At 38.2% G+C, this 12,088-nt stretch overlaps 1 protein-coding gene across 4 annotated transcripts in view; it reads left to right on the top strand.

Annotated features, from left to right (window-relative positions):
• LOC109045873 (nectin-3-like protein) overlaps positions 1–12,088 on the top strand; it is a 53,534-nt gene that overhangs the window by 19,929 nt on the left and 21,517 nt on the right. For 3 of the 4 annotated variants that reach the window (XM_042710828.1, XM_042778975.1, XM_042710826.1), the window contains 4 exons: positions 2,106–2,456; positions 5,742–6,041; positions 8,398–8,515; positions 9,234–9,385. In XM_042710828.1, the coding sequence (XP_042566762.1) occupies positions 2,106–2,456; positions 5,742–6,041; positions 8,398–8,515; positions 9,234–9,385 (921 nt within the window). Of the gene's footprint in view, positions 1–49; positions 162–2,105; positions 2,457–5,741; positions 6,042–8,397; positions 8,516–9,233; positions 9,386–12,088 lie in introns of all 4 variants that reach the window. The other variant, XM_042710827.1, reaches the window with a different exon arrangement.

The following is a 12,088-nucleotide window of genomic DNA, read 5'->3' as shown; positions in this document are numbered from 1 at the left end:
AAATTTGTAATGTGATATTGTACTGTGGCACTGCTGTACACTCCTGCAGATGATTGATGTGCTGTTGATGTGGAAATCTAGAGAAGATCCTACCAGATGATCTGAATTCCATCATCTCCCCACAGAACACACTGATTTGTCTCCGTCACCACATGATAGAGGTGCGTGTGTGTGTGTGTTACATGGATTCAGATGGTGCGGGCAGGCACAGCTGTCTGGGTGTAATAAGACACACAGGTTGTCCTCATGTGGCCTTATTTGTTTCTTTGGCATCTTTTAGCACTCGTCTCTCCCTCGGTCTCGTCTCTTCATCTCATCTGCACGTTCCACTTTTGCACTCATTTCACACGCACGCATGCACACCCTCTTTCAAACATAATTAAGCTTTTGTTTCGGCAAATGGAAAGAGGAAAATATGATGACGGGCTGAGTGATGGAAGGTAGGCTAGCGGAAAGGAAGAGGAGGAGGTAGGGAGGAGAACAGTCTGAGTTTTTGTGGTGAATGCCCATGTTGTTCCTATTTTAAAGCCATGTGAGCCTAATGGCTGTGCAGACGGGCACTTTTGCCACTCAGCTATTGTTCTGTGCATCATATCAGCCTGAAATAGTTGTTGTTGTTTTTTCTAGTCTGCTGTGACTCCATTGTTCCTGATCCATTTTTAGACTTTTCATCCTGTAAATCAGGGTTTTGTTTTTTGAAGTTAATTTTTTTTATTCTTTCCTCAGTGAGATTAAAATGAAGGTTACATGAGAACATCCAAAAGAGCCATTGCTCGCTTCAAATCTATACACTAACACAGATCAGTTGTAAACTTAAAGGGGACATGACACACAGTTTCTGACACAGTTTCTCATGTTAATATTGAGTACCTATAAAAGATGCAATACTACTCTATATCTCTGAAAAATCTTTAGTTTTATCAGGATTATGAAAGTCAGATACAGCTGTACCACCTCTCTCCAAAAACAGTTGGGCTCCTGGAGGCGTGCCATGGGTGGAGCTAAAGAGTCATGAGCATGTGCAGTTTTTGCGTAGCAATCGTCTGCAAGCTGTGACATCAACATAAATAAAACAGGAACAAAAACTTTATTGGCTTAAATTTTTTATTAAATTTTTTTTTTATAAAACATTTGTCAAATGCAGGGAACAAACAAACACTCTTGCACAACTCCGTTGCTACCCTGGAGAAACAAACTGCATCCACTGTTCCCTTAACGCTGTGTTCTTTGGGAAGCTGGACAAGGCTATCTTTCCCTCACAACCGAAAACACACTACTTTGGTGACATTGTTGATATTGTGGTCTAAAATTAAATGACAAATCCTTCTCAAGCAAGTCCTGTGAAACCCTGCCGACAACTTCCATAACCTGAATGAAGCATGTTGATGGGCTGCTCTTGTTCTTGCTCTGGTTGATGTGTGCATTCATTGGTATAAAAAAAAATCCTCCATGGGTTATTTTAAAATTTATTAACTTTTTACTTGACATTTTGCCACAGCTGCTGATATACAATATACATTATAGTGCTACTTAGTTACTAGTTAATTACAAAACAAATATGATCAATATAGTAATTTGGATTTCAGAGAAAGAAAAAAAAATCAAGTTAGTTTAGAAGAATTTAATTTATTGTATTGTATTGTATTGTATTATATTGTATAATATTGTTTTTTTTGTTTTTTTTTTTATGTTGTATTTTTTTATTTTTTTTTTTTCTTTAGTTGTATTTTTTGTTTATTGTTCCTGGCCTATTTTTAGACTTTTACTTTAGAAAAAAAATTTTTTTGCAGTAAGTCAAATGTTAGGGCTAATTTTAGCCTCCCTCCAGGACAATAAAACATTTCATTTTCTCCTTTTACACCTCAACAAATTATACCAGCTAACCAGTTGGGTATCTGTCTCTTCCTCAGACGTCTAAGCTAAAGGGAATTGAGTTTTCTTGTTTGGAATTAGGAGCTGCACTAAGAGACCTTGGCGTCTGATTGATCGGAGCTTGAACAGGATAAAAACGGATTTGTCAGATGAGATGGTTCAAGACCTCAAAAGCACTTTTCTGCAGCTGCTCGAGTGTCCTGGCTAACGATGTGTGCATTTCTCTCTCCTAGGGCTGGTGTATGGCAGTCAGGTGGTCGTCCCCCCTAAGGTGAACGCTGTGTTGGGAAAGAACGTCACCCTCAGCTGCAGGGTGCAGGTGGACACGAACCTCAGCCTGACGCAGAGCTCATGGGAGAGGAAGCTGCCCACTGGATGGATGACTCTGGCTGTGTATAACCCCATGTTTGGTATCTCCATCCCGCCTGAATATGAGCGACGGCTGTCCTTCCGTTCACCCTCTATGCATGATGCCACCATCGTGCTGGAAGACGTGGGTTTTGCTGACATCGGCATATACACCTGCAAGGTTGCCACCTTTCCACTGGGTAACACTCAGGCCTCCACCACTGTCAGCGTGATAGGTAACAAAAGATGCCGTGTGTGTGTTTTTGCAGTCTGATTAATTTAGATTATGCACTCATGGTGTTTGTGTTTTAATGTGAAAGTGCCGTGACGAACCTCTTGCATGTGTGCGGTCGAAAAACAAAGAAAAGCGTGCGAATGGATGCACATCACAGCTGCCGAATAAAACACTGCTTATTTGTTTAAGTAGGCAAGTATGCGGTGTGTGTGTGTGAAAGAGGGTGGAAAAACATTAAGAGCAACTTCAGGGCAGGAATGAAAGCAGTGTTTTGGGAGACAGTCCAGCTCTTTCAGAGAACATGGTGATGTTTAACTCTCTTCCTCCACCAAACCCCCAGAGCCATCTGCTCTGCTAAACACAGATACAACCGAATGAAGCGGTGTGCTCTTGTTATCTGGGTGTACAAGAGACAACAAGAGAAGTTTAAAGCACAGTGCTTTATGTTAGGTATATCAATTATGTATCGCTCAATGGAGTCGCTGTTTCCTCTGTGAGCTCAAGATGAAGGTTACACTGTGAACATCCTAGAAGTGTCATCGGCGGCTTCAAGAATAGAAATGAAACTAAGATCCTACTTTGCTTTCAACAGAAATCAGTTGGTATAAAAATTAAGCCTGCATTGGTTGATTTAGACAACAACATTTCTAAATTAATGTTAGTATTGCTACACCTATTTATAATTTATACAGTACTACAGTTATTTAAATACAAAATAAATAAAAAAATCATAGCAAAAATAAAGTTTTAAATGTTCTTTTTTTGCATATCGTACAACATTTAGCCTGTTAATTATAATATAATGATAAATATTACATCTAAATGTTTATTTGCGTTTATTTAATATATTTCTGTATTTACTATATAATTTAGTAATATAATATTTAAATAAGTACTTTATAAAGTATGTTGTTGTGGCTATTATTATTATAATTTTACTATATATATAATTACTACTACATATACAGCAATTGTATGTGGGTGTATAGTGTGTTTGTGTGTGTCATTTTATTTATTTTTTATTAACATATTTTATTAACCTTAACATTTATAAACCTCATTTAAAACATCAGGCTTTGCTTGATTCTTTGAATGTCGTTGGGCCATAATTGTAAACCATTATTAAACTTTAAATTGTCAGATGAAACAATCTAGTTTTGACATGTGCCACACACTTACAGTGTAGATGCTATGTTAGAGTAATAAATGCATGATAGATAAGTTAACTGAAGGTTCATAAAACTCAGAAAGAGATGAATTGAAAAAGATGATGTCATAGATAAAATGAGCTGGGGAAAAAAATTTAACGTGAAGGAGAGCAGAGACAAACAGGGACTGAGCGCTTTAATAAAAGGAGAGATGGAGGGGGGCGGGATGCAGGAGGGTGGAAAGGGGTGGTGAAGTGAGAGCGCAGGAACGAGGGAGGGGGAACACGCGCCGGAGCTATAATTAGATCAGGAGGAATGTTCAGGGTGTGTGTGTGCGGAGACAGGAGTGTATGAGTGTGGGAATGATTCCCGCTGTTTTTGGGATTCACTGCACTTAAGGGTCAAGGATGTCGTTGCAAGGTCCTGTTGAATTTGTGGTTTAAAGTGACACAGGAGAGACACACATGCAAACACAGGCACTCATGACATGTCACTCACCACACAACAGTGGATGATTGAAGGGACGGCAACCACAGCTGCTCCTGTTGTCTCTGAAGGTCAACTTCCAATGCTAATACTTGGGATGAGAAGATGGGATGAGAAAAACTCACAGCAAGGAAAGAGAGAGGGAGAAACAAAGGCTAATCAATTGGTCTATTTGGTATACATCCTTTGACTTCTACAAATGGATATTTATTATCAGATGGGGTATTGCCAACATCACCAAATATGATGCACATTGTGACGCTAAATGATGCTATAGGTTTTCTCAGGACTAACTTAAATTTTTCAATTTAAATTCACTTTTGGGGATGGGGAAGTATGAATTCCTTTTTTATATATATATTAAATATATATTTTATATAAGTATTAATTTATACATGTTTCATTAATGTTTGACAACCAGAAAGTGAAATGCATCATGGTTGTGATGACCTGCTGTTTAATTAATAAAACTTTAGGAAATTATATGCAGAAATTATCATGATGCACTGCCGTTCAAGTGTGTGTGTGTGTGTGTGTGGTTTTTTGTTTTTAAGAAATTAATACTTTTATTCGGTAAGGATACAATAAATTGATCTAAATGAAAGATTTTTAAAGTACTATAAAGATTTCCATTTCAATTTCTATTCATCAGAGAATCCTGAAAAGAATGCATCTTGGTTTCCACAAAAATATTAAGCATCACAGCTGTTTCCTACAGTGAGGATAATAAGAAATATTTCTTGAGCATCAAATCAGCATATTAGAATGATTTCTGAAGGATCATGTAACCCTGACAACTGGAGTAATGATGCAGAAAATTCAGCTTTGCCATCACATTAATATATTACAGTAAAAATGTTGTATAATAGAAACGATCATTGTAAGTTGTAAGAGTATCATATTATATAAAATAAGAATGAACTAATAGTTCACAATATTACTGTTTTATTGTATTTTGATCAAATAAATGCAGGCTTTAAAACATTTTTAAAAAACTTACTGAACCAATAATGTTTGAACGGTAGTGTACATCTATATATGATTGAATTAGCCCTTTTTGATTTAGTGGATCTCTCATGTTACAGGAGACTGGGACAATGTTCCCATTCGTCTCCCACCATTGATGGCAGTGGAAGGGGGAAGCACCCCACATGTTAAGTTTGTCAGCTGCTGTAGAAGCGAAGCTCAGTTTTCCAGGCCTGAACACTGCTAGATTCATAACGGCTCACACACGCCCGAGCCCCACCCCTTCTGCCATGTAAACTGGATAAGCCATTAAAACAAATAATTTCATCTTCTCTGGAAAAGCACTTAGTGCTCTCTGATGAGAAAGTAAGGCCGCCCTCAATTGGTAGTTACCATAGTAGAGGGTTCTTTTTTTTTTTAGTCCGATAAGTCTTATTTCTTTTCAACGAAAATGTAATTATTCTCTCAATCATTCTTATCAGGTTATGAATTTATTGGCTGCGGTACCAGTTTTTGATGAGTTTTATTTATTTTTATTTATTTTTCTGAATGGATTTCCTTTAGCTCTCATCGTTATCTTGATACATCTTTCTAGTAATAGTCAGAGCATGTTTCCTCACATTAAAGCTCAGAATTAAACGCGAGCGCTGTGGTATATAACTCAAAAATGTCTCTCCCTGTCTTAGTGGAGCCAAAGGTATATGTCTCAGCCGGATCTTCCGCTCTGATCGATGGCGGCAATGAAACCACAGTGGCCACCTGTATTGCTGAGAGGGCTCGGCCCCCTGCTGAGGTCTCCTGGGAGACAAATCTGTATGGCACATCTGAGGCCCACATGCAGGACGATGCCAACGGCACCACTACGACCCAGGTGCACTACTCCTGGCAGCCCTCCCGTCATGCCCAGGGCCACACGATAACATGTGTGGTCAAACACCCTGCTCTACAGAGCAACTTCAGGATACCCTATATCATCAACATACAGTGTAAGTATCTGATAAGGTTTTTTATATATATTTTATATATATTTTTATATATATATACATACTAGTGTGACAAGAGTCAGATGCTGTTTATGCAGGATTCACATTTTATTTATTTTCAATTTTTCTATAGAAAATAGGGCATAGAATAGAATAGAATAAAAATAGAATACAATACATAGTTTTTAGAGCACACTATTATGTGTAACTGTTTTATTTTTAACTATTTTGAAAGAAGCATGTGGAAATGTTCTCATTAAAGATTATACAATAAATGTATTGATTTATGTTGTATGCATAGAAATTAAAACTAATTTAATTTTTTTTTTTAATTTATATTAGTTTTTCTGTACTCATTCTTAGGAGTTTGTAATTTTATAATTCTGCAAATTTTTAAGAGTGCTTTTACACAAGAAATGGTGTTTAAAGTTTTGAAAATTGAACTGAAATGCATCCACATCCACATGAAAGAGAAACAGGTTGAATCAGAATCGTATCGAATTGAGATATTGTGAATCAGAGTCTTATCAAATCTGTATGGATGATCAGTCCGAGAAGTACGGCTTATTTTTTTTTTTTTTTTTAAGTGACAATCAGAATTTAAACCATGCAAGTGCTAATCAGCCAACTGGCCATTTACTTTCAAAAGCCCGAAAGCCTGTTTTTGTTTACTTAATCTAGCACAACAAACCCAAAGTAGCTTCTCCATGAAGATTTCACAGTAACTTATATTTTGTGTTTTTTTCTATACCACGTCAAAGCAATCAGATTTATGTCCAGAGCTCACATCTGTTTTCCATATCACCGCAGTGCGGGAACTAAACTATCCACATGACATGATGTCTTGATGGTGACTTGTGCATGATGGAGCTAAAAGCCCTTTCGCTAAGACACAGTCCTTAGGGTTTCATGGACTTATTGAATATAGGTATTGATGCTTCAGACAAATGATTTATCAGTGTTGTTTAACGATTTCTGAACACAGACTTATACTAAGCACCATTGAGCAGTGAAGAAGGTGTGTAAGTGTGTATCTGCGGTGGTGGCGAGTAAGTAAGCGCAGATTTCTGCTGTATAAAATATAGATGTAGCGGTGAAGGGGAAGGCACAGGAAGTAGCAGGTATAGGGAGTATAAGGAGGGAGAGGTCACATCAGTCATGAGACAATGCTTCTGTTCTCTATGGGGGCTACAGTCACAGAAGCTCCTTTCTATCGTTTACCATTCATCTTTTTTCATCTCATAGGGTCTACATGACATCTTAATTCAGTACACTCACTTAAAGAACTTTAAAGAGCTTTTTCTAAAGGCACAAATCAATACAGTGTCCATTGTGTTTGTAAGTGGTCTTCTTGAACTGCTGGTCAGGCATACAAAGTCCTAATGATGAATTTTGTTGCTTTATGATCAATTAGTAATAATAATGTTGTTGTGTTATAGATTGCTACTGCCTCAGCAAAAAATAAGGTAATTTCGACTTGTAAACTTAAAATTGCCACTTCATTTCTCATAATTGTTTCTTTATATCTAGAAGTTTCTTTATATCTAGATATTTAGAGCAATTTGTAGTCACTTTGTTAGATGCAAAGTCACATTTATGATAAAGTCTCAAATGGGAGACAATGTCAAAACTGCAAAATTGTGACTTTAAATCTTGAGACTTACTTGGTATTCCTCCTAACTGTGACTTTTTTTCTCTCAACTGCTACTTTTTCACAGCTTGATAGTATAGTTTAAACTTGATGTAACGTTTTCAAGTCCATGTATATTACATATTTTAGTCCATGTATATTACCTTACATAAAAATTAACCAAATTAAATTTAGTTTAGTGTTAGTATTGCTAAAACAAAGTATTATTTATACAGTACAGTTATTTAAATACTCAATAAACAAAATACACATTTTATATATAATTATTATATATTTACATAGGCTAGTGTGTGTGTGTGTGTGTGTGTGTGTGTGTGTGTGTGTGTGTGTGTGTGTGTGTGTGTGTGTGTGTGTGGTGACAGATGTACACATTTATATGGTTTTTGGGAGAATGGGGAGTGTGAGTGTGTGTGTGGATCTGCACTACACAGGTTTTTATCCAATCAGATGCTGTCTAGCATGAGACTGCCCCGCCCCTTAAGCATGGCAGCTGGTGATGTATGGCTGTGACGTAACTAAAGCCTTTTAGGTCTTTAAAAATTGATATGTCCTGCCCAAACTTTCTATTTCAATAGGAAATGCGTCAGCACAGGACCAGAAAACTACACTCATCATGTCATTCCATTAGGCCTTTAACAAGGCATCGCCTAGCCTTACCTTTCTTAAACTACTCTGAATGATCCCTTTGTGCTTTGTGTGTGTGTGCAGTTGCTCCAGACATCCTGGTGCTGGGCTATGACGGCGACTGGTATGTGGGGAGGGAGAATGTGCAACTGAAGTGTGGAGCCAAGGCCAACCCGCCTGCCCAGCACTTCAGATGGAACAGGTGTGTAACCCCTACACTCACAATAGACAGAGCGCACCATGTCTGGAATGGGATCAAGAGTGTTATTTCCTGTTTCTAGAACTCATCTCAAACAATAGATTATCTGTACGATTCACAGCACCAACAGTTGCTTTCATACTGTCCGGTTTCAATGCACATGAGCCAGTGGATGCCCAAACATTGTACTTATGCAAAGCAAATTAGTTTTCTGCCTCTAATCTTTTGTTCACTCATTTAGAAGATTGCACATCAATCATGTGAGCTTAAACATTTATTAAGCATAGTTATATCTGCCTCAAGCATTCATAAATGTTAAACGTTTGGACACACCATTCTTTGTGGAAAATAATGAAGTCATTTTAACTATAAAATGACACGGTATGGGAGTTATGACCAAACAAAAAGATGTTAAAACTTGTTCACATATATGCTAGACACTCGTTAGCTTTGTTTCTTTCAGTATCAGCTCCAGCTTATCCATTTCACAAAAACATTTAACTTCTTTTTGTATACAAAATTCAGTTTAAGAATTTTCAGTAATTAACCATTAAATTTAGTTGGTCTTTAAGATCTTTGATTGACTTTAAAATCATGAGAAACGTGTTTTCAGTCAGTCTTTCGACTGGTTCTAGATTTCTCCTGCTGCTGACATTTTCCATAGTGCCTGGGCAGACTTGAAGATCTTGCTGTTTGGTAAAGATTTTTTTGCATATTTTAGGTTGGACGGAGAGATGCCAGATGGAGCGGAGGTGGTGAATAACTCTTTGGTGTTTATGAGACCCTTGCAGAAGAACGACTCTGGGGTTTACAGGTGTGAGGTGGAAAATGACATCGGACTGCGCAGTCGAGACATTAGAATACGTGTTCAGGGTGAGTAAGAGACTTAAAACATGACACCCATCTTACCCAATTTTCCCAGTTCATTTCCCATGTGAAGCTGGAGAAACAATGGTAAGAGATAACATGAAAACTTTACAAATCTAATTTATTTTAACACTTAGTGTTGGTGTGTTGAAATGTTAACGATAATCAGAAACAAATGTGACTACTCGGACTGGGAATGCGGTGTCCTTTTATTTTTATTTTTGTTTTTATGAACAGCAATATGAGGGTGAGTAAATTGTATTATTGGGTGAACTATTTCTTCGAGCCCCGCAGATCTTCTTGATGGTTTCTTCTTTTGAACCCACCTATCTCGTCACTCAGAGTTGCATGGGTCCATTCTTATGAGACACACAAGCTTATAATTATTATCCTGAACCAGAGGCCTTTGCCTGATAGGCATTGGCCCTCCATTTAAATTAATTTTAAGGCCAGTTTTGGCTTTTTAAAAAAGTTTTGATGGGTTTTTATTGGGTTTCATGAGTCGTTATCTAGTTGACCTCTTAGACAGGCGTTCGCTGTCACATTCCATGATGTTTATCTCCCATCATTTTTGCGTGAGAATTAAACATTGAATACTGCTGTTTAATTAGTTTCTGTGATAGTTACTCTGTTGCACCCCCTCCCCTTTATGTGTTGCTCTTTCTCCCTCCCTCGTGTGCACTTACATCTCTGAGACTGTCACGCTGTTATACAAGGGGAGAATAGAGCGTAAGCAACCTTGACTGCGAGATGTCCTAGATTCATGAAACATTCACCAGCTCTTTTCAACCGCTATTAATTATGTATTTTTTTAATTATTTTTTTTACTCTTCCCTTGAGAAAGATTCAGTTTCTGTGTGCACGAAGCTGCGTGTTTCTGTGCGTTGTGCACGTGTGGTTGTTTTATGTCAAAGTTGTTTGCCTTTTAATGCCCACTGCTACTGTTTGTGTATTGATAGAGTGACTGTAGCCGTGAAAGTGTGTGTGTGCTGCTGTTAATTGCTGAACTTTGTGCATGAGTATGGGTGGGCAGTACCTGTCCTGCATGTTAAACACCCTGCCGCTACCTGTGTGGTCACCAATCTCTGCCCAAATACAAACCCACACACTCCCTCCAAATGGACCATTCACACCCTGGGGTTGTTCCATACAGTGAATGGAACAGGAATGGGGTAGCACATACTGTACATGATTTGTGATAAATTTAGATTTGGTAGAGGCATAGAGAAGAGAAGAAATGAGAGAGGGAGGGATTTCTGACCTTTCTGTGACTTGTCCTCTCTTTATGTCCTGTTTTCTTCCCTTCCGGACATTGACGTGCTGAGGCGAGAAGCTCTGCTGTTTATTGATTGAAACAAATTATTCTTCAACTTGCTGGGCGAAATTGATTAAATTTAAATAAATTGACATTATCCATATCCTTCTTGTTTAAGGGGATAGTTCACACAAAAATCAAAATTCTGTCATTATTTACTCATCATCATGTGGTTTCAAACCCATATGATTTTCTTTCTTCTGTAGATCAAAGATATTTGAAGAATGTTCATGCAGGTCTTTTATTTTTCAAGTCTTCTGAAGCCATAAAATAACTTTATTTGTCCAAAATGTAAATCATTATCCACCCTTTGATTTTTGGGTGAACTATCCCTTGTGGTTTTTTTATATGCAACAAATATTTGTGCCAGGAATATCAATGGAGTGTGAAAAGGATTTTGGTAATTTTTGTATCAAAAATGTTGCCAAAACAATGAACAGGACGTTTCAGTTTTCCTGAACTACATAGCTGCTCTTTCCTACATACATATACACTCACTCACCAGACCCACAGATGCAACCAAATTACTTTTAACCTTGCGGGAACAATACCGTTCAAGAATGCTTTATGTATGCTACGTTTATTATTCATTCCAGCGAGGATGAGCAAATTATTCCCCACTTCAGCTAGAGCATTTGAACCACGTAACCCTGAAGAGCTTGCAGCCCTGACACCTGAGAGTGAACACGCACGTTCTGCACTCAATGCATGCACACACTTCACAGCCAGCCAAATAGCTCTCATTGCGCTGGGAACAGGACACTTCGTAATGGGATAGTTTAACTTTCAGCTTCCAGTCTCTGAAAAGGCTGCTTGCATAGTCCAGATGCATGCCCCAGAATGCGATGAAACGCTACATGCTGCTGCTCCCTAACACAATCAAACAATCAATGCATGGTAATGCCGTTAACGCAATCTCCTATCCTAGCACCAGTCAAGCCATGCTAGCAGTTAGGTGTAGCAGCCAGCCAATCCTCGGGTATTCTCGATGTCTGTCCCTCTCCCCTCCCCCAGTAGCATGTACCCTTTCCCTGACCCCATCCTTCCATTTAGTTTGTTCTCATCACTCAGCTATGTGGTCATCCGTACTCCCTCTCTCAGCTAACACAAATATTGCTCATTAGGCTTCATTGTTGCAGATGGCTGTACTTCAGTGTTAGCTGGAGATGTTAGTATGTAGCTCCTCATGAGTCCCTTATCATGAAGATCCCGACTCTCCTTTCTCTTCCATGTTTTTAGTCGTCTTTGCTCTGGACAACAGTTTCAGGTTTTAAAGCTGTCCGAAGGTTTACAGTCACATTCTTTCAATAAAAGACCTTATCCCAAACCTGAAACTATTGCATCCATGGCAACAGAGGATAGTCCTGTTATTCATGCTGTATGTCATGCTAGAT

Source organism: Cyprinus carpio, chromosome A21 (genome assembly GCF_018340385.1).
Source record: "Cyprinus carpio isolate SPL01 chromosome A21, ASM1834038v1, whole genome shotgun sequence".
Classification (NCBI taxonomy): domain Eukaryota; kingdom Metazoa; phylum Chordata; class Actinopteri; order Cypriniformes; family Cyprinidae; genus Cyprinus; species Cyprinus carpio.
The sequence above is the reverse complement of the archived record's forward strand: the minus strand, read 5'-3'. Positions and strand labels throughout refer to the sequence as shown.